Genomic DNA, 21354 nt, shown 5'->3' on the forward strand with positions numbered 1-21354 from the left:
CCATTTTCAAGGAAAACTGTAAATGAGATGAAAGAAACCTACATGGTTTAAAGAAACCTATATCCTAGTACATGCTAGGATAGGGCTCTCAAACCATTTAATTGCCAAGCAGCTGCAGACCTGTAGTCTTGACTAGCATGCAGTGGTACCAGTGTAACTCAACCAAGTTTGACTATGGTAGAACTGTTCTACCCAGTTCAAGGAGCCCAACCAAGTTCCAGCTCTGTGCTTGAACACATGTGACAGCTATAAAGGCACTTCCTTTCTTTGTAGACACGACCAAAGGGACATGTGGCTGCAAATTCTCTGCTGTCCCTTCCCCTTTTTAGCTAGTTTGTGCTGGGCAAATAGAACGTGGCAGAAACCTAAGGCCAGGTTGTAAGCTTTGCAGCTTCTGCCCAGACCTCTTGGAACACTGACTCAGGGAGGGACATTAAAAGGCCTTATGACTCAGGATATCTTGCCAGAGAAGCCATGCAGAGACAGTGGTTGACAACCCAATGGAGTTCTGCCTTCCAGATGTCCCATCATGGCCCCAGACATGTGAGCAAAAGCCCTATAGCACCAAGGAGCTCTCAGGTGCTGACTGACTGGTTACCAACCAACCTCACTCACTGGCACAAGATTTGCCCAAGGGAGCCCAGCTCTAATTCCTGCTCCACAGAACTTTAAAGATACAACAAAAGTTTGTTCTGAGGTAGTTCTGTTACATCACTGAGGTAAATGGGAAATGGTTCCCTGACTGAAACCACTCTACAGATCACGTGGCACTGAACTATGACACAGGAGATTGCAAACAACTGACCCATCCCCAAAATCATTTTGGAAATATTTTTTTAATCCTTTTATTATTCTTTTTTAACAAACGGCCCCAGGGATAGGGGACCAGGGGAGGGGGGAGGAGGGGAAGCGAGGCCCCAGCCCCACAACCCCTCCCCACCCGCCCCTTTCCCCCTTATATATTTATAATCTATATACAAGCCCCGGGGTGGGGGGGGGCAAAGGGCACTCCCTCAGCGGGGTGGGGGCAATCCAGGCTCCTTGTCCCCTCGGGGCCCAGGCTCCTCTGCCCTTCGGGATGGCCCTTCTCGAGAAGGTGCCCCTGTCCGCTCCCAAGGCTTCGGCGTCCAGCACAGGGCATCTGGTGGGGAGGCCTGGGGGACAGGTACATGTGGAAGAGTTAAGTCAAACAGGGAGGTCAGGGATGAAAGGACAGGAACTCAGGTGGTGACTTAAATTAAGACTTGAGACCACAGGGTTTTCTCCTTCACCTGTTGGTAGAGGTCGATGCGCTGGGTGCGGAAGACTCCACTGTAGGTGGAAGGTGGGGCCTTGAGACGGGAGTTGAGGCCAGAGAAAGACCTGAAGGAGGAATGGCATTTGAGGCAACCTTAAGACCTGCCCCTGGTCCCCAAAGTAAGTCCTTGGGGATGGATAGGCAGTCTGCATCCCCATTCCCTTCTCTTGCCTTCCAGCTGGAGGAGTACGTGATGACCCAGGTCCCCCAAGGTTGCTGTTCAGTTTTCGATAATCATGGAACGGCTTTAGTTCTACTGGGTGCAGCTGAAAGACAAAAAATTCATGAGCATCCTGCCTCTCAACGCTTTTATCTCGAGATGCTAAATCCTTACCCCTAACTCTTGGGGTTCCCTAGCACTTCAGTTCCTGTACCTTACCTCTGCTCGCCCCAAGCTAGGGCCGAAGGGCCTGGCAGGTGAAGGCAGCACCCGAGTAGCAGGAGCAGGTGGGGGCCGCACAGCCAGGCTGGGGGGCTGCAGAGCAGGGCCCACAGGTAACAGAGAAAGGGGGGGTGGGGCAGGAGGCGGCGCTGGTGGCAGGGAGCCGAAGTTCACCACAGGCAGCTGAGAGTCCACCATGGGTAGAAGCACCTGTAACGAGAAACATGGGAGTGTGTGTTGGGGCAGGGAGGAATGTCAGAAAACCATGGAGAGAGTCCAAACAGGTAACAAAAAAAGCTAGAAGTTGGAGGAGAACAGAACAAAAGGGAACTGGGAAGATAAAAGGTACCTGCTGGGCAGGGGCCCCTGAGGGGAGGAAGCCACTTTGGCCACCAGGTTGCAGAGGAGGAGAATAAAAATCTGAAGGGGATGGCAGATCCTGTCGCACCTGTTGGGGAACAGGGAGGAATAAGTCAACTCCCCCAAAAGCATTCTTCACCCCACCCCTAACTCCCTAAGCCCAGCACACCCCCACCTCTTCTTACCTGAAGCAAGGGTGGGTCTGGCAAAGGGCTAGGGCAGAAAGCTGGAGAGTAGAGGAAGGAAGGTGGAGGGTAGAGAACTCCTCCAGCTGGCAACTTCCCCAGCTCTGCTGCTTGCAGTGGGGAGAAATCCAGAAACTGGCCCTTGACAGCTACCCCAGAGAGCAGTGCCGAGGGTGGGGCTGGGCCTGGGGGGAGGTACAGGGGCTGTGATCTGAAAAGAAATTGGGGCAAGGGGGAGGAAAGGCATCAGGAAGCCAAAGTCATTTACTCCTTTAGTCTGAGCAGTACTGTTAAGTTCACTAGCCGCCAGGTACCCTAGAAATGTATTCCCCTTCCTTCTTCCCCTGAAACACAGTTCCATTTCCTTCTGAGATCCACAGAGATCTAGTCTTACCTGTAAGGGTGCAATGAGGGTGTCCCAGGGCGGAAACCTCCATTGTTGGGATGTAGCTGAGAGTCTATGGCTCCCCCTGAAACCTGCAGGAGAGCAAGTATGGAATAGCTCCAGTTTTCCTGGTCAAGAAAAGCTCACTCACCCCACCCACTACAGCAAAAGGAGGGAGAAAAATGAAATGACAAAAAAAAAAAGTGTTAAAAACTACAAATTGAAAAGGTTTGATATTAGGAGACTACAGAAAGGGGCAGAAAGGGGTCTTGGGATAGGAAGTAGGACCTACCTGAGAACTGGGAGGCCCAGGGCTGCCATAGAAGACCTCAGGGTACAAGCGTTGGCCTGAGGAGCTGGTCTCTGGGCCACAGTGCCCAGAACCCAGGTTCTTGGATTGTGGCTCACCTGAGGCAGAAGCACTGGGGAGCAGCTCCCAGTCTCGGGCTATGGGAATGGCCTGGGAAGGACAAGCCTTGTCAAGGGGGCTATCTGGGCAACCTGGATGCCCAAGTCACTCCCAGACGCCTTCTCCAGAAGTCTAAGGTCTTTCCCCAAAACCTCACTCTCCCACTTACCTCAGTGACTGATACCGTTAGCTCCTTCTCTGCTTTTAAACTGTCTCCCACCACTAGGCACAAGTCCAAGTCCTGTGATCATGAGGCAGGAGAGATTGTCCCATGATTCAGACATGTGTCCTCCACATCCTAATTCTAGTCCACCCAACCCAAGACACCCAGATCTAGCCTACACAGACCTTGTCACTGGTACCAAACTGGACTGGAGGACCAGGTCGATGGGATGGCCGGAGGGAGCCAGGCTCTGGGCCTCGGTCTGTACGCTGCAATCGTTCTGTGCCAATGGGCCCAGGGGGCAGAGGCTGCTCCCGGGGCAGCTCCTGAGTAGGGCAACACAGTGAAGTAGGATTGGGGAAAGGAAAAGGAAGCCCCAGTCAGCACACACAGGCGGAGGAAAGGGGAGGCAGAGGTAAGGCCAAAGTCGAAGTCCCAGAAACATTCTTCTGACCCTTTCTTGGTTGTTTACCTTTCCGTCCCCACCGTGGGGGGCAGGCGGCCGTCTCCTAGGAGGTTCAGAGGGTTCAGAGCCAGGTGGGCCCTCACCAGGAACAGCATTCAGGGGGGAGGGGCCTCCAGACCGCTTGGGGGGCCCCTCTGCTGCCCCCTTGAGTCCTCCATCAGGGGAACTTCGCTGGCTGCAGGGACCTGATGACACCTGAGAATCCCCACTCAGGTCCACCCCACTGTCAGACTGACTCATCTGAGAGGAGTGGAGAAGGAGTTAGGTCAGAGTAGAAACCACCCCAATACCTGACTGTGGTACACACATAGACAAACTACAGAAAGTAGGCAGCTACATGATGCAACAGCCCCATACCCATCCCAGCATAGGTGGGGAAGTATGACCAGTGTTCAATAAAATCCCAGCTCAGACACTCCTTCCCACCCTCACTTACCTCTGTGCCAGCCACATCCTCAAAAGGACTCAGGGGTTCCATCCAAGGCTCCATGGAGCCAGGCTGGTAACTCTTCCGGCTAGTGGCTGGGAGGAGCACCAACACAACAGGAGTGAGAGAAGATGGCTCTGCGGCGCGCCTTGCTCTCTAAGCCCTCTAACACAGTCCTTTCCTTCTGCTCAGCTTAACTCACCAGTATGTATACGATTCCAGAGGTGAGGGGTCAGGGCCTCTGTTCCTGCATCTCTGGACTCTCCCTGAGGGCCTGGGCCCTCGGGTTTGGGGCCCAAGAATCCAGAGCTATGAGAAGGTGGCAAAGATTCCTAAAGGTGAGAGACCAGAAGCAAAACATGAATGAGGTGGGAACTGGGGAATGTAAGCACCTGAGACAGAGTGCCCCAGTTGTGGGGAAGAAGGGAGACGTGGGAGATAAACAGCGACTAACGCTGAGAATTTGGGGTGAAAACACAATGACAGAAATAGGAAAAAGAGTGAAGAAAACGTAAGTGAAAACCTTTGAAAGTGAGAGCAGTGAAACATCACCTCAAGCCCCATCCCTCACCTCCTGCAGCAGCTCCGGTTTTCTGGGAGGCCGCTCTCGCCGTTTGGGGGGGAAGGGATTAACCCCGGCAGAGTCCCGGGGAGTCCCGCCCACCCCCCTGACCATCGGCCCTGGCTCCTCCAAGTGGGGGTCTGGGGAAAAGGGGAAATCCGTCAGCATGTCTTGCTCTATCACTGAACCGAGTTTTTCCCTCTGTACTCCACCTCCCAACCCTTCCACCCTCAGTGCAGACACCCAGCATCAGGGCTCCCAGGCCAGATTCCTCCCCCTTCAGCACCTGGCCTTCTCTGGGGATGGAGACATTTGCACCCTCAGCCCCTCCAGCTTACCCGAATTGACGTCATTGTTGTTGGCCCTCTGAGGGTCATACCGGGTTGGGGGCCGAGGGGAAGGGCCTTGGGGGGTTTGGGGAGGCCCAGGCTTGGGCCTTGGGTGGCCCCCTGGTGCAGCTGCACTTCCTTGGCGGCTGCTGAGCTGGGCCAGAGCCTGTTGGATGCCAGCAGGGTTGCTGTGGATAACCTGGTCCAGGCGGAAGACAGCAGAACTGCTGGGGGGTGGGGGAGGCAGAGGGAGCCCTGGGGAACGCTCCTCTGGAGGACGGCTGAAGAAAACAGAGCATCTGTTCCAGTATGCACAGAATTGTTATATCTTCCCTACAAGTCCAATCTCTTCTACCTCTCCACCTTCAACCAACCAGTCCTCTGCACTAAAATCCAGGTGTTTCTGAGCACTTTCCCCCACCCCCCCACACCGTGCGGCTTATGGGATTCTCGGCTCCCCAGCCAGGGATCGAACCCAGGCTCCAGCAGTGAAAGCACCGAGTCCTAACCACTGGACAGCCAGGGAATTCCCCATTTCTGAGCACTTCCAAGGAATTCTACTTGTAAAGATCAAGGAGAAAGCAAGGAATATGGGTGTTCCCAACGCTGTCAACTGCTTTCCAGCTACTTTACCTAGACATGGATAACCTAGTGTGCCTAAAAGCTTACCCTGCGCCCTCAGATCTCACACTCCAGTCCACAGCACCCAACCACACCTTTCCCCCAGGTTTTCTCCCCTCCCCCAACTTTTTAACCCTAAGAATAAACTTAGTCACCTGTCTGTACCCACCTTCGGTTCTTGGGAGAGGGCCAGCTCCTCTTGTCCCCTCGCCCTGGGCCGGTCCTCCCTCCAGGACCCCCGCCACCTCCACTGCTGCCGCCACCACTGCCAGACTTGCTGCTTGGGCCTGGGCGCCGGTTCTGCCTTTCCATGCCTGGCCGCTGACTCGAGAAGCTCCGCTTGCTCAAATCTTTGGCTCTCTGGCTCAGCTCTCCACGGGACATGGCTGAAATGCCTGGTCCAGCTCCACCTCCACTGCCTCCGGGAGTCCCCACAGCTTTGGGGGTTAGCAGTGCTGCTGGCGGAGCCTCCTTGTCCCCCCGGCGCTCACTGGCAAAGTCACTGCTCTCTGAGGCAGTCTCCCATTCCTCATTGGCTTGGTCTGAGTTCTGGTTTGACAGATCGGGAGACTTAGCAGCTGCCCGGCGAGGTGGTGGGGGCACTGCTACCGTTGTGAGGGCCTCCTCCGGTCCAGGAGTGGAGACTGGAAGGGCAAGGGAAGAGGACTTGCCCTCAGCCCCCCTGGCAGCGTTCTCCCGTTCCTGTTTCAGTCTCCGGAAACGAGGCGGTTTGTCCTGCTGCTGAGCCCTCCCATGTCGCCTCCTTCTGGGCCGCTCTCCGTCTTCCACACCCATGCCTATGTTGCTGCCTCCACTGCTGCCTCCTCGGGCCATGGGGGACAGGGGCCCTGGGATCAGCTTCTCTTTCAAAGGTTCCTTACTTGGAGGCAAAGGACCTGTTGGAGGCTTCTTTGGAGCCAGAGACTTGGTTGGGGGGCTCCAGCCTGGGCAAATGGGGGGAGGGGGCCGCCCTCCCCCTCGACCCCGGCGTGATGGCACCCCTCTGGGAGTGAAGACTCGTCCACCTCGGGCAGTGGAAAAGCGGGCTGGGGCTGGTGAAGGGGGTGCTCCTGATGGTGGGGGAGCAAGAGGGACCTGCGTAAGTACTCCTTCCTTGGGTGTTGGGGCCTCCTTGTCTGAGGGGGCCAGATCACTCTCATGGGTCTCGCTGCCTGTCTCTGAACCCCGCTGCCGGCGCCGCTTGGGGATTTCTTCATACTCTGAACCCTCACTCCGTGTCTCGCTGGCAGTGCGGCCTCGGGGAGCAGGAGGATGGTTTGGTCCCCCTGCCCCACCTCCACGCCCATCATCTCCTCGGAATTCCCGGTAACTACGGAACTCTCGGCTTCGGGCTCCCCGCCCCCGTCCCCCATAGGTGCCCCGAAAACCCCTCCCTCTGGCAAAATACTCCCCTCGGCCCCGACCCCGGCAAGAGGTAGGACCCACTCTCTCATAGGAATAGTCCCTCCGAAGCCTTGGGGCAGGGGAAAGAGTCCCACTGGGTGGGGTCTCCTTGGGGCCACCTATCTTCCCCTTTGCCGTCTTCAACGGGTCTGGCTTTGGAAGCTTGGGGGTTTCATCCCCCTGTTCGAGGGGCTTGGGGGGCAGATCTTCGACTTTTGCAGGCAGGGGGGGTTTCTTGATAGGCCCAGCGCGGCGGGGAGGGGCCCCTGGCTCCTCTGGAGGGATTCCACGACGACTGCTGCCTGGACGAGGGCCCCAGCGGGTTTCAGTGCGGCTCTCTCTGCGAGGTGGCGGGGGACCTTGGCCTCCAATTCCACGGGCAGGCTTTCGACCTGCTTCTGGCCCGGTCAGCTGTGGAGTCTCCTCCTTGGAGGTTTCCTTTTTGGGTGGTGGAGCTTGTATCTTGGCTGCCTCATCATTGCCTGGGGGCCAGGGGAGTGGACGGGGCCCTGGGGGAGCTGGCTCCTCCAGAGGGAAGCGAGGGATTGGGGGCCCAGGGGCTCCATTCTCAGGAAAGCCCGGATAACTGGCCAGATAGGGTGGTGGGGGAGGTACTGGAGGGGTCTCGCTCCTGAAGAGGGAGACAGAAAAGAATGGAAATTAAGTATCTTAAGACGAGGAAAACCAACTAGATGGGGAAAGAGAACACTTTATTATAACCCAGACACTCCTTTCACGTTAACCCTATCACTTCACTGATAACCCAAAGTACCTTTTTTCCTAGCCTAGATATTTTCACTGGAAACCCACCCATTTCTCTACTCAGACTCACCTCATCCCCTTCTCATCCTCGTCAGCAGCCTGGCGCAGTGGTGAGGTAAGTGGGCGGGGGTCAGCAGGTGTGGTGGTGAAGACATCTCCTACCCAGGCCAACTTTGGATCCACTGGTGGGGTGCCGCGATCCCGCAAGAGTGGGGGTGCATGGCGCTCAAATGGCTCTGAGCTTGAGCCTCCACTGTCTGAGCGCTCCCGGGGAACCAGGCCTGAGGAAACAAAATAGTATGAGAAAGACCCCCCTTTTTTATGTCACAAACCCTCCAGCCCAAAAAGCATCTCCCCAGTTAATCCTCCATGTCAGCCCAGTCAATGTTGGCACCTCCATCTCCTGGGCCTTGCCCACGCTCCTGAAACACAGTTACCCACTAAGCTTCCCTAGAGATGAATCCAACTAATCCCCCCACCCAGGTAAATCCCAGTTAAAGAAGGACCACTGTTTCATTTCTGCAACAAAGAGGTATCTCAGCAGTGCTAGGCTCCCCTCTTAATTGGTGGCCCTTCATCCCCGTAGCAAGATGCTGATACCCACTTCCCAGGACTAAGGGGTCCACCATCCCCTCCCTCTTCTATGGCCCCTTACCAGAGGGATGCACACCAGGAGGATAGAAATCCAGAGGGGGCCGGCCCTGAAGGAGCCGGGGGTCCACATAAGGAGGAATCATCATCCAGCGGGGATCAAAGTTCATAGGGGGCATGGGTGGGGGCCGGCCCAGAGCACCTGGGTACAGGGCCTTGGGGGGTGGTGGCGGAGCCTGTGGAGCTGGCACAGCCCCCATGGTCACAGGCTGTGGTGGTGATGGGGGCACTGGGGCAGGTGGGGCGGAGCCCTGTTGATGCTGCTGCCACTGCTGCTGTTGCTGCTTCAAGAGCTGCTCCTGGGGAAAGACAAAAGGGGATGAGAGAGGCATCAAAGGCCCCAAACAAAAAAAATGAACAAAACAAAAACCAAAAACCGGCAAGTGCGACAAACACCTCGACTAGATGGAAACTAGGGGGACACAAAGGAAAGAGAAATGGTAGAGAGTCCCAGAAAGTAACTCATGGATAGGATAAATCCAAGAAAAGCAGCCTTTAAGAGGGGAAGTAACTTAGTTTCACCTGCTGCTGCCGCTGGAAACGAGGAGGCAATGATTTCTGATACTTGGGGTAGCCCAAGCCTTGGCTGGGGGGCTGCCGGGTAGGACCAACACCATCACCCTTGGGCTCCACCTTTGGGGCTGGAGGCGTGGCAGGAGAAGGAACCTCTTCTGGTGGTTCAGGACCCTCTTTTGAGGGTAGTTGGGGTTCCACTGCATGAAAGAAAAGATACTCATCAAAGTGGTCTAGTCCCCTGACAGATATTCCATGAACACCCCCATAATTTCAGCTCTCACCTCTAGCTCCCCCACTAAAGGTTCCATGAACACCCCCATAATTTCAGCTCTCACCTCTAGCTCCCCCACTAAAGGTTCCATGAACACCCTCATAATTTCAGCTCTCACCTCTAGCTCCCCCACTAAAGGTTAAGACCATCCCATTTAAAACCCATGAAAACACTTCATGGTCTCTCAAAAGCCAACGGTGGTGGCATTAACTTCCCATGAGACCATCAAAAGTAACAGACACTTTCTTCAGCCTTGCTGCACTCTAGGCCTACGGGAAGTGGTTTCAGGTCACTACTTATTCAGGAATTCAAGTAACAAAACCTTTCCCCCTAGGATGTCCATACAAGTGAAAAGACCCTTCTCACTCCTACCACCGATGGTCCAATAAACCAAAACAACTGCCATTTTTTTCCTTTACTCACATCCTTACCACCTGCACCCTCAACCCCAAGCAGATAAGAGATCTGGCACCTGGTAGTACCCATCACCATCTCCATACCTGGGCTGGCTTCGAAGCTGCCACTGCTGGTGCTACTGGTGCTGCCACCACCACTCACCACGGTGGGAGCTGGAGCCACACCTGGAGTGGGGGTGGACTGGGCAGGAGGGGCCTGTGCCGGCTCTTCTGGTTCTTTTTCAGGTGTCGGGACTGGTGCCGGTGGAGGAGCTGGAGGTGCGGGGAGTTCTTTGGGAGCCGCAGGTGGTGGAGCGGGGGCAGGAGGGGCAGCAGGTGGTACAGCAGGTTCCGATTTGAGCCGCTTGTCAGGTGCCCCAAACTTCTCATCGAGTCGCTTGAGTTTCTCGGCACAGGCTGCCCTGCGTTCCTCCTGCATGCGCCGTTCCTCCTCCTCTCGCCGTCGCCGGGCTCGCTCCACAGCCAGGGAGATTTCAGATGAAGACTGCTTTCGCCGCTGCCGCCAAGCCTCATCCTCATCTTCGGGTGCTGGGGGCTTGCAGGGAGGGCCCCCGCGATCCTGTCAGTGGGCAGACCCAGCAGGGCCAGAGGTATCAGTCATTATGTTTCTTATGATCGCTTTCACAGACTGATCAACTGTCTCTAGCTGCAGGTGCAAAGACCAGGCCTAGGGGCTGATGGCCTCTCAGGGTAGGGACAAACTCATGATCCTAGTCTTGTTTCCTCTCTTTCAGAGACCCAAACATCCAGGTCTCCTTGTTTTTCCTAACTGGCATCCCAGTTTCTCTTTTCACCCAGACTCGCCTAACACCGACAATTTTCCAAACCTTTCCAGAGATGCTCCACAGCTCTACATTTCCTGCAGCCCATTTTCGGTCCTCCCTCCAGCTTCCTCTTATTACTACTGCTTCAATTACTCAGCTGAAACTAATCTCCCACAACTGACCCTCTCAACCCCTCATTGTAGACACTCACTGGGTAGTCCCCAGGGGGGCCCCAGTTCCCGGTGGGGCCCCGGTGAGGTGGGGGTGGGGGAGGCTTTGGGGCAGGAGGCCCCGGCTCTGTCTCTGGAGGCCGAGAGGTCTCTGCCCAGGCCGTCTTGGGAGGGGGTGGTTCGCTGCCGGGGGAGTTGCCCTTTTTGCCATCTGCTTCAGGGGGCCGTTCCTCACCAGCAGCTGACTGGGACTCCTTGCTGTGAGCAGACCAACAGTGGAATTAAAATCAGCTGCAACCCAACTCCTTTAAGAGTATATTACCATGAGAGAAACGGAGCCCCCTCCTCTCCCCAGAGGGCCCGAACTCACTGGCCCTCAGCTCCCTCCTCATCGGAGTCTCGCCCGTCTTCCTCATCGCTGAACTTGAGCTTCTCAGTGTAGTCGACCTCCTCGTGGGCCCCTGAGGAGAACAGTGAAGAGTGGTAACCCAAGCATTCTGCTCTCCAATCTCATATTTTCTGGAACACAGGAACTGTGATAGGATGTACTACTAATGCCAACTGCCCTCCTCTCACTGACATCCAGATCCCCACGATGACTCTCATTCTCACTCCTCTTAGATCTCTACCAGGACTTGGCTTTCTTCCACGTATCTCCCCTACCTTTCAGTGTCTGCTTTTCTCCCACACAACCCGTTTTTTAAGATTTTTTTTTTTTGATGTGGACCATTTTTAAAGTCTTTATTGAATTTGTTACAGTATTGCTTCTGTTTTATGTTTTGGTTTTTGGCCGCGAGGCATGTGGGATCTTAGCTCCCCGACCAGGGATCGAACCTGCACCCCCTGCACTGGAAGGTGAAGTCTTAATCACTGGACTACCAGAGAAATCCTGTATAACCCGTTTTTTCCTCATCAGATTTTGCTTTTTAAAACTAAAATACTTGGGAATTCCCTGGCGGTCCAGTGGTTAGGACTCCACACTTTCACTGCCGAGGGCCTGGGTTCAATCCCTGGTAGGGGAATTAAGATCTCATAACTTGTGTAGTGCAGCCAAAAACCAAACGAAACCAAAAACCAAAACAAACAAAAAAACCCCAAACCAAAACCAAACCAAAACAAAAATACTTGGTCCTTAGTATCCACTCACCTGCCCAACCATCATCATTCTCCTGGTCCAACTGATCAAACTCTTTGAGATTATCTTCTTTAAGAATGGAAGGCCGACCCACAGGTTCTACGAGGCGCATTGGTGGCCCTGAACCTCGGGGGCCTGCCACACGGGGGAAACGGCTATGTATGAAAAAGCAAAGGGGAGAAGAGGTTAAAAGACAGCATGTTGTATAATCACATACGAGACTGAGCCTCCTGGCTAGAAAACCATCTCCTCCCCAATAGGCTTCCCCTGTCCCCAACCACAAACCCAGACCTAGATTACTCACCCGGGCCCATCAGGAGTGGGGTATCGGTAAGGCCCCTGGGGTCCATAGGGCGGAGGGAACGGGAGATATGGGGGATACATCTGCAAAAGGGCCCAATAGTAGCTGCTCAGAGGGACAGTCAAATAGCCTACCAGCTCCCTAAACCTATTATCCTCCCACCCTCACTATATGTCACAGGCCCCTGCTTTCCATGTGTCCCCTCCAAAGACTAAGCCCTAATTCCTAACTCTCTAACTTCCAGCACAACCAATCCAAAACAAGATACCCAAACTCACGAAAGGCGGCATCATTCCGCGGTAGGGAGGGAACTGGGGTGGGCCTGCAGGCTGCAGCCCACCCCGGGGATCATGGCCGTGATGAAGTTTGGAGTCCGGGCCCTCCAGCTCATCAGGGCCACGCCCACCTCCGTCCCTCCAAGTTGTAGAATCTGTATTTTGGAAAAGGCAGAGAGAACATAGCTGAAAATGATGGGGAGAAAGATGAATAAGCTAGCACCTAACTCTGAGATGGAATAAGGTAATGTCCTGGCCAAAAGGTAACCACTCATTCACTCACTAATGGCGGCCACTCACTTTGGGGGCGGAGGCTTGGTCCGGGCCCAGACGACTGTTCGGCAGACTCCCTTTCCTTGGCAGCCTTGTCCTGGTCGCCAGCCGCCTGCAGGGTCGGAAATTCCTCTCGAGAGAATCGTGACAGTAGGCTTGATGCCCTTCCACCTGTTGATGTTGAGGTGCAAAAGTAGGAGACACAAGTACATTTACTGAGGACGCACCATGAGAGTGGAAGGATCTGATAGGTAGCAGATCCAGTTCTGCCTCCAAACTCACCCCCTACGTACTACATGTTCATTCCCCAAGAAAAAAGGTCAGTTTTGGGACATCCTCCTCACCTTCAGTTAATTCTGAGACAAACTTGCTCATGTGTGTCCCATGAAACTTGAATATGGGATCCAAAATTTAGCCAAAGAGGAATGAGGAGGTACAGTTGAGGTACAGTGCAGGACTCCTGCCTACTATGGTGCCCAAAGAGACCTCCCCAAACAGCCCTGCACTCACCATCTCCATGTGCTCCATGGGTGACACTGGCTTGTGCCCAGGACTTTACCCCGCTTGGAACCGAAGGAGCGTTCTGGGGAAGCAGAGATAATAAATGGTGACGTGGATGAGAAGCTTCAAGCCATTCTTGCCCCTGCCCCTTAAATAACATCCAGTTCTTCAGATACCTCGGGGGCTGCTGGGGGTCGTTTCGGTTGGTTGGAGGCAGGCGTCTGTGAAGCCGGCAGTGGCTGCGATTCCGGCGGCTGAGCGGTTGAGGCATCGGAACTGAAGGGATGGTAGGATGAGAAGGTTAGAGTCTGAGATGGCTCCAGCTCCACTGCTTCTCCAACTGGTGGAGAACAGGAACTGAACCCAGGTCTACTCCCTACTTTTAAAAAGTATTAGGGCAAAATACCATAAGCTCGTCACCCTGCACAGGCTGTCCTTTATTCTTCAAGCTTTCTTTACATCTGACAGAAAGCTAAAGGTACCATTCATCAGTCATCTAACAGGAGTCCTACAACAGGCAGGACAGGGTCTTCCCTGTTTGTCTCTGACTCTCATGTGGCCGGGCTAGACCAAGCCCCCATTCATCCTGAAGTTCAAAGTTAAAATATTCATAACTCTAAGTCCCCCAGGTCTCTGTCTACCTCTTGGGGTCGGACTGCTCCTGTTTGCTTGCCCATCCTGTTCCGTCTTTCGGCACTAGTGAGACGTTGGGGTCATTGCCTTTGTTCTCGGCTTTCAGGCTTGGAAGGTTGGCTGGGGGTGGCATACGCCGAGCAATGGCAACTTTCCCGAGACTCTGCAGGCCATGGCGAGGGGCAACTGGAGAAAAGGTGGAAAGAGAGTGAAAAATGCTTTATATAAGAGATCTGACAGCATCCTACCCTAGGTCCCATTTAGACATCCTCAATATCTTCTCTTAGAAACCAAACTTCTCCTAGAAACCTTCCCTCCCTTTGCCCTAGGCAACCTCTGAAATTCTATCAGGAAAGAAGGCTGAGATGCTTTACATTCAATACTTCTATGTGGGATGGTTGATCTTGAGCCTGCAGGGAGCAAGCTGGCCCCAGACTTCTCCAAGTCCACATTTCTTTGCCTCCAATTCTTACGTGTCCAAAGACGGGAAACCACAGACACGCCTTTGTAGGAGGGTACTGGTGTTCACCCAAAGCGCAACATCCCCATGGGACCCAAGATAAAATTAGAAAGTCTCTAGTGTTTCTCTAACCTTTGGATGTATGTACCATAGTTGTTTCCCTTCGAAGAGCTCTGAAATATGTGCCCCATTCATGCCCAGCCTCCTATAATTAGGAACATCATTGCAGGACCCTCACCAGCGGGTTTCTGGATCTCTAAGGACTTGCCCTTATATGTATCAAACAGGTTGAGCGAGGAATACTTTTTTCCATCCTTCCCCTTGGCAGTCGGCCCCGAGCGATCGGACATTGCGCTGGAAGCTCATTGAGTACGTTGGGTCCTGCAGGCACCTCCCCCAAAACGTGCCGGAGCCTGTGGGCCAGATACCAAGTGTTTCAGTCTCTGCTCCATTTAGAGACTCCAACAGAAGCTTAGACTCGTAGGCTCCCTTTTATTCTCATCAGGGGCCCAGATATGTGGCCCTCTAGTGTCTCTTCCTCCAGCCTATTCAAACACCCCAGTCGCTTTAAGCAACCATTATCTACTTAGCTCCCCACAGAGCCCAAATGCCATGTTCCCTCTTTTCCCTAGACATCTCTTGCTAAGGAAACCCAAATAAAAATCCAGTATCTTCCTAATACAAACACTCTTCCCTTTATACCAGTCTATATAAAGTGTAGCAGCCTCTTCGTTATGCCCACAAGTGATAATCTCTCTCCACCAAAATCATTTCACAGACCTAAAATAAAAAAGGGCAAGTCCAAGCTCCAGAGAAAACCAGAAAGACGCATACAGCTCCATCATGTAAGGAACAGAGCTTTAGATCCCCTACTTATTAGATACCAGCTTCCTGTGTGCCAGGTTCTATTCCCAGCCGCCTCACTCCCATCCGGGGAGGTTTGCAGGAAGGTATGCCAGAGTTTAAGGATTTTATGAGCTTGCTCAGCCAGACTGGGGGCTGGTGCAAGAGAACTCCTGAGGGAACAAATGGGGCTCTACATACTCCCAAGCTATAGAACCAAGTATTTGGGATAGCCTGTCTTTTCCTACACTTGCCCCCATCCCAACTCCTGGAAAAATTTTTGTCTGTAGATGAAATACTGGTGGGCTCTGGTTTACCCTATGTAGATGTGAGAGAAACAAAGCATTATGGACCCACCTCAAGCATACCATGTAACCATGGGGCCGAGGCCGGAACCAACTTCATTTTCCTACCCCCAGTAAAAACACACATCGGCAGTCATTTCTTTCCCTAATACCCCTTGCTCCCCAAGCCGGCCAAACTCTCCAACATCGGTCAGTTCCTGGGTGACAAGGCATTCGTTTATAGACAATGGTGTAAAGGAAAGAGATGGGAGTTGGTGAGACATCCAGGCAGGACCAGGATGATAACCCAAATCAAGAACTTTAAGACAGGTTAGATAAGGATTGCTTTTAAGGTGTTTAAGGAGGCCAGTCTTTGAAAATAAATTTATGAAGGAAAAAGGGACAGAAAAATAGTGAAGAAACTAAAATAAAAGAGAATTAATACGAAAGCAGGTGGGAAATAATACACGTAAGCGGGAATGGTAGGAAAAGGATGCAGACCAAAGTAAGGGAGCAACGTCAAGAGACCCAGGAGAAAGGGCGGGGTTGGGATAGAAAGGAGATAAGAAAAGAAACATGAAAAAAGCAGAAAAGAAATTGAGGAACAATTTCTTGTTCCTGTAGAAAGCACAGATGCGGGATAAAAGCAGGGCTCCAGAGTGGGAGTGACTCGACGCGAAGTGGGGCGTCAAGAAGGGGGAACCTTAGCGCTGGATGATGGGAGGGGTCCACTGAAGGAAGGGAGACTCTTGGAGAAGAGGACAGTCAGGCGCGGCCCACCCTAGAGCGGCGGCAGGGAAGGGGACCACAAATACGGGTGAAAGGCCAGGAGCGCAACGGGGGGCGGGGGGGGTTACGGCCCAGGAGTGGGGGGTCGCCCCATGAAGCCATAAGGTGAGTGGGTAAGGGCAGGCCATAGACTCAGAGAAGGGCTGGAAGTGCGGGTCCCAGGGTGGGAGTATCGGAGGGGGAGGGGCAGGCAGGGCCCGGCAGCAGGAGGACAAAATGGCGGCGGCTAATGGCAGCTTCTCCTCCCCCCGGCCCGCCACCGCCGCTGCTGCCGCTGCCACCGCTGCTCCCGCGCCGGAAAAGGGCGTTAGCATTCGGCTCGCCCAGACTCACCTGGCCGGGTGCGCGGGGGTCCGGGACCGGGGCCTAGGAGCTCCCCGGGGTGGGATGGCGGTGGGGCGGGGGCGGATGGCGGCGGATGGCGCCGGGTTCGGCTCCTCCCGTCTCCCTCGCTCACTCCGCGGCTGGGCCCCGACTAACGGCCCATCCGGGCAACCGCCACCCCCGGGAGCGCCCCCCCGCCGCCTCCCACCGCGCATAAACACGCCCCTTAATTTGCATAAAGGGCGGGGAGCTTTCTACCCTATCCCTCTTTACTTCCAGGGCTATCCTTATTAAAAAAAGCAGAGCGTGCGAAGCTGATATAGGCTATTTGCATAAAGAGGAGGGACTTACAGGCGCTAGGACGCCGGTTGGCTGAAGTGGCAGGCCCCCGGCGTCGGCCGTTGAGACGTGTAGAGGGGGCGGGAATGCGGCGCCGGTCGGCCTGGGCGCAGAATTTGCACGACAAATAGGGGGAGAAAGGGGCGGAGCGTGCGTCGTGCGTTTGTGGAGAGATGGGAACGGAGAGACGTAGGGACGCCGAAAGTGGAAGGAAACGATCCTAGGCTCGTGGCGCTTTCGGCGAAGGAGACGGAGCTGGAAGACGGGGCGGAAGGGTTTTTTTTTGCCGGAGGGCGGAGCTTACGTAACCAGGGAAGAGTCCCAACTCACGCTTCTCTTCGCGAGAGGTGAAAGCACCAGGGGGGCGGGCCTTCATTTATTAAATCACGTCATGCAAATAAGGTGGATTGACGGGCCAATCCAAGGGGCCAGGGGCGAGCATCACACAGCATATGCCTTCTGTGGGTAGTTCTACTTATTTGCATAATATATGCAAATCATTTGAACAAAGATAGGCTACGAATAACCTGTTCATCAAAATAGGGGTAACCAATGACTAAGACGGGCATTTAATTTTATAATCTACAATTTTCATGAATATATTTGTATATCTGATATTATTAGTAGTTTGCATTCGCTTCACAACGAGTTTAATTCTACGAAATGCAGTACCATTTCCCTCCTTTGTCTCCTATTACTCTTATTACTCTGCTCCTACTACCCGTTCAGCAAATAATTCAACAGCTATGTTTTTTTAACCATTAAAAATGTATAAAATAGATTTTTATTAGAGCGGTTTTAAGTTTACGGGATAATTGAGCAGAAAGTACAGAGAATGCTCGTATATTCCTTCCCCTGCCTCAGTTTTCCCTATTATTAACTTCGTGCACTGGCGTGGCGCATTTGTTACAATTGATGAGCCAATAGTGATACGTTGGTTTTTTGTTCCAGTTTTATTGAGATATGATTGACACACAGCGCTATATAAACTTAAGGGGTACAGCATAATGATTTGACTTACCAACATCATGAAATGATTACCACAATGTTTAGTGGACATCCATCATCTCATAGTTTACAGACTTAAAGAAATAGAAAAAATGTATTTTTTTCCTTGTGAAGAGAACTCTGAGAATTTACTCTTAACAACTTTCATCAGTTTTAATTACATTTATCATGCTATACGCTACATCCCTAGTGTTTATTTATCTTATAACTGGAAGTTGGTACTTTTTTTTTTGCGGTACGCGGGCCTCTCACTGTCGTGGCCTCTCCCGCTGCGGAGCACAGGCTCCGGACGCGCAAGCTCAGCGGCCATGGCTCACGGACCCAGCCGCTCCGCGGAATCCCGGACCGGGGCACGAACCCATGTCCCCTACATCGGCAGGCGGACTCTCAACCACTGCACCACCAGGGAAGCCCAAGGAAGTTGGTACTTTTTGACTGCCTTTATCCATCCCTTACCCCCCACCACAAATCTGATCTCTTTCTCTGTAAGTTTTGTTTTTTTATAAATTTGTTTATTTTTTGGCTGTGCTGGGTCTTTGTTGCTGCACGCGGGCTTTCTCTAGTTTCGGCGAGTGGGGAGCTACTCTTCATTGAGGTGCACAGGCTTCTCATTGCGGTGGCTTCTCTTGTTGCAGAGCACGGGCTCTAGGCTTGGGGGCTTCAGTAGTTGTGGCAAACAGGCTCAGTAGTTGTGGCTCACGGGCTCAAAAGCGCAGGCTCAGTAGTTGTGGTGCATGGGCTTAGTTGCTCTGCGGCATGTGGGATCTTCCCAGACCAGGGCTCGAACCCATGTCCCTTGCATTGGCAGGCAGATTCTTAACCACTGCGTCACCAGGGAAGTCCCCATTTTTTTTTTCTTCTCTGCCCATTTTTTAATCTTTTTATTTTAATTGTATGAGTTCTTTGTGTATTTTGGATATTAACCCCTTATCAGATATATTATTTGCAAGTATCTTATCCTATTCTGTAGGCAGCCTTTTCATTTTGCTGATAGTTTCCTTTGCTATGCAAAAGCTTTTTAGTTTGATATAGTCCCATTTGTTGATTTTTGCTTTTGTTTCCCTTGTCTGAGGAGACATATTCAAAAAAATATTGCTAAGATTGGTGTCACAGAGCATACTCCATATGTTTTCTTTTAGAAATTTTATGGTTTCAGATCTTACATTTCTTAGTTAGATTTATTCCTAGGTATTTCATTCTTTTTGATGTGATTGTAAATGGGATTGTTTTCTTAATTTTTTTCCTGATAATTCATTGATAGTGTGTAGAAATGCAACAGATTTCTATATGTTAATTTTGTATACTCCAACTTTACTAGATTCATTGGTGAGTTCTAGTAGTTTCTTTGTGGCATCTTTAGAATTTTCTATGTATAGTATCATGTCATCTTCAAACTGACAGTTTTACTTCTTCCTTTCCAATCTGAATTCCTCTTATTTCTTTTTTTTTGTCTGATTATTGTAGCTAGGACTTCCGATACTATGTTGAATGAAAGTGGGCATCCTTGTATTCTTCCTGATCTTAGAGGAAATGTTTCAGTTTTTCACCATTGAGTATGATGTTAGCTGTGGGCTTGTTATATATGGCCTTTATTATGTTGAGGTATGCTCCCTCTGTGCCCACTTTCTGGAGAGTTTTAATCATAAATGAATGTTGAATTTATCACAAGCTTTTCCTACATCTGTTGAGATGACCATATGATTTTTATTCCTCAGTTTATTAATGTGGTGTATCACATTGACTGATTTATGGACATTGATCCATCGTTGCATCCCTGGGATAAATCCCACTTGATCATGGTGTACAATCCTTTTAATGTATTGTTGAATTCCATTTGCTAATAGTTTTTGAGGATTTCTGCATCTCGGTTCATCTGTGATATTGGCCTATAATTTTTATTTTTTTGTGATATCTTTATCTGGATTTGGTATCAGGGTGATACTGGCCTTATAAAATGGGTTCAGAAGTGTTTCTTCCTCTGCAGTTTTCTGGAATAGTTGGAGAAGGATGGATGGTAACTCTTCTTTTTTTTGCGGTACGCGGGCCTCTCACTGCTGTGGCCTCTCCCGTTGCGGAGCACAGGCTCCGGACGCGCAGGCTCAGCGGCCATGGCTCACGGGCCCAGCCGCTCCGCGGCATGTGGGATCTTCCCGGACTGGGGCACGAACCCTTGTCCCTTGCATCGGCAGGCGGACTCTCAGCCACTGCGCCACCAGGGAAGCCCTGGTAACTCTTCTCTAAATGTTTGGTAGAATTTATCTTTGGTAGAAGCATTGTGGTTCTGGAGTTTTGTCTGTTGAGAGGCTTTTTTTTTTTTTTTTTTAATTACTGATTCAATTTCATTACTGGTAACTGATCTGTTCATATTTTCTATTCCTGATTCAGTCTTGGGAGAGTGTACATTTCTAGGAATTTGTCCATTTCTTCTAGGTTGTCCATTTTATTGGCGTATAATTATTTGTAAAAATCTCTTATGATCCTTTGTATTTCTGTGGTGTCAGTTGTAACTTCTCCTTTTTCATTTCTGATTTTATTGATTTGGGCCCTCTCCCTTTTTCTTGATGAGTCTGGCTAAAGGTTTATCAATTTTGTTTATCTTTTCAAAGAACAGCTCTTTCATTAATATTTTCTGTTTTTTGTCTCTATTTCATTTATTTCTGTTCTCATCTTTATTATTTCTTTCCTTCTACTAATTTTGGGGTTTGTTTGTTCTTCTTTATCTAGTTCCTTTAGGTGCAAAGTTAGATTATTTGAGGTTTTTCCTGTTTCCAGGGGTAGGCTTGTATCGCTATAAACTTCCCTCCTAGAAATGTTTCTGCTGCATCCCATTGATTGTGGATCATTGTGTTTTCGTTTTCATTTGTCTCCAGCTTTTAAAAATTTCCTCTTTGATTTTTTAAGTGACCCATTGTCAACAACGATGTTCTGAAGGCACCAGAGATATGCGCAGAATATTATAGAAGTAGAGGAATAAAAATCAGATTGTGCCTGAGCAGGTTCAGAAATGCTTCTAGAAAAATGTGACTCTTATTAAGTGATATGAAGAACTAGTTAAAATTTAGCCAGGGGACTTCCCTGGTAGTCCAGTGATTAAGAATTCACCTTCCAATGCAGGGGACACATGTTCGATCCCTGGTCAGGGAACTAAGATCCCACATGCCTCAGGGTAACTAAGCCTGCATGCCACGACTACTGAGCCCACACGCCACAACTAGAGAGCCTGAACGCTGCAACTACTGAGCCCATGTGCTCTGTAGCCCATGCGCCACAACTAGAGAAAAGCCCGTGTGCCGCAACAAGGAGCCCGCACACCACAACGAAAGATCCCGCATGTCACAACAAAGATCCTGTGTGCTGCAACTAAGACCCGATGCAGCCAAATAAATAAAATAAGTAAATTAAAAAAAAAAAGGTTTAGCAAGTTTGAGGAGAGAGTGCACATCTTGGGCCCAGTGAACTGATAAGCAGAGGCATGGGTTTGGAACCTATGCCTAGGCTGGTGTGGCTAAATTAAAGGAATGACTGTCCATAATGGAAAATGAGAGCAGAAAATTTAGCAAGACTCTGGTAAGAATTTTATCCTGAGGCTCATTAAAGATGGTTGAGATGACTTCAGTTCTCAAACTTTATTTTTAAATTATTTTTATTT

At 51.4% G+C, this 21354-nt stretch overlaps 1 protein-coding gene, 1 long non-coding RNA gene and 1 other non-coding gene across 8 annotated transcripts; 1 reads left to right on the forward strand and 2 right to left on the reverse strand.

Annotated features, from left to right (window-relative positions):
- Window positions 1-817: 817 nt before the first annotated feature.
- Window positions 818-16849, reverse strand: PRRC2A (proline rich coiled-coil 2A). Of its 6 annotated transcripts, none has more exons than XM_033417995.2 (31): window positions 16710-16849; window positions 14357-14531; window positions 13667-13844; window positions 13202-13301; window positions 13035-13107; window positions 12552-12695; window positions 12255-12406; window positions 11980-12059; window positions 11688-11830; window positions 10911-11001; window positions 10582-10798; window positions 9691-10165; window positions 8926-9116; window positions 8408-8702; window positions 7823-8033; window positions 5756-7621; window positions 4975-5246; window positions 4646-4776; window positions 4277-4406; window positions 4084-4169; window positions 3654-3887; window positions 3367-3507; window positions 3188-3259; window positions 2902-3069; window positions 2619-2701; window positions 2225-2435; window positions 2029-2127; window positions 1677-1889; window positions 1469-1563; window positions 1272-1362; window positions 818-1154 (listed from the first exon to the last, which is right to left on the reverse strand). In XM_033417995.2, exons 2-31 carry the CDS (start codon window positions 14466-14468, stop codon window positions 1014-1016), a joined length of 6495 nt encoding a protein of 2164 aa, XP_033273886.1. In that variant the 5' UTR covers window positions 14469-14531; window positions 16710-16849; the 3' UTR covers window positions 818-1013. The 6 variants fall into 6 exon arrangements, with proteins under 6 accessions (XP_033273886.1, XP_004286653.1, XP_049571604.1 ...); XM_004286605.4 differs by lacking the exon at window positions 16710-16849 and adding an exon at window positions 16368-16552; XM_049715647.1 differs by lacking the exon at window positions 16710-16849 and adding an exon at window positions 15319-15339.
- Window positions 14044-14174, reverse strand: LOC117199192 (small nucleolar RNA SNORA38). Its single transcript, XR_004480389.1, has one exon. It is a non-coding gene; the product is annotated as a small nucleolar RNA SNORA38 (small nucleolar RNA).
- Window positions 16850-16921: 72 nt separating the features above from the next.
- On the forward strand, window positions 16922-21093 carry LOC125965567 (uncharacterized). The gene is made up of 2 exons (XR_007479604.1): window positions 16922-17044; window positions 17988-21093. It is a non-coding gene; the product is annotated as an uncharacterized LOC125965567 (long non-coding RNA).
- The last annotated feature ends 261 nt before the right edge of the window (window positions 21094-21354 follow it).

This window comes from Orcinus orca, chromosome 10 (genome assembly GCF_937001465.1).
Source record: "Orcinus orca chromosome 10, mOrcOrc1.1, whole genome shotgun sequence".
NCBI classification, from domain to species: Eukaryota; Metazoa; Chordata; class Mammalia; order Artiodactyla; family Delphinidae; genus Orcinus; species Orcinus orca.

Excerpts from the sequence above, each read along its gene's own strand:
- PRRC2A (XM_033417995.2), bottom strand. The coding sequence starts at position 14,468 with ATGTCCGATCGCTCGGGGCCGACTGCCAAGGGGAAGGATGGAAAAAAG. Across the intron at positions 12,696-13,034 it reads CCATGGAGCACATGGAGATG|GTGGAAGGGCATCAAGCCTA; the intron begins GTGAGTGCAGGG and ends CAACATCAACAG. Across the intron at positions 1,155-1,271 it reads GCATCGACCTCTACCAACAG|GCCTCCCCACCAGATGCCCT; the intron begins GTGAAGGAGAAA and ends CCTGTCCCCCAG.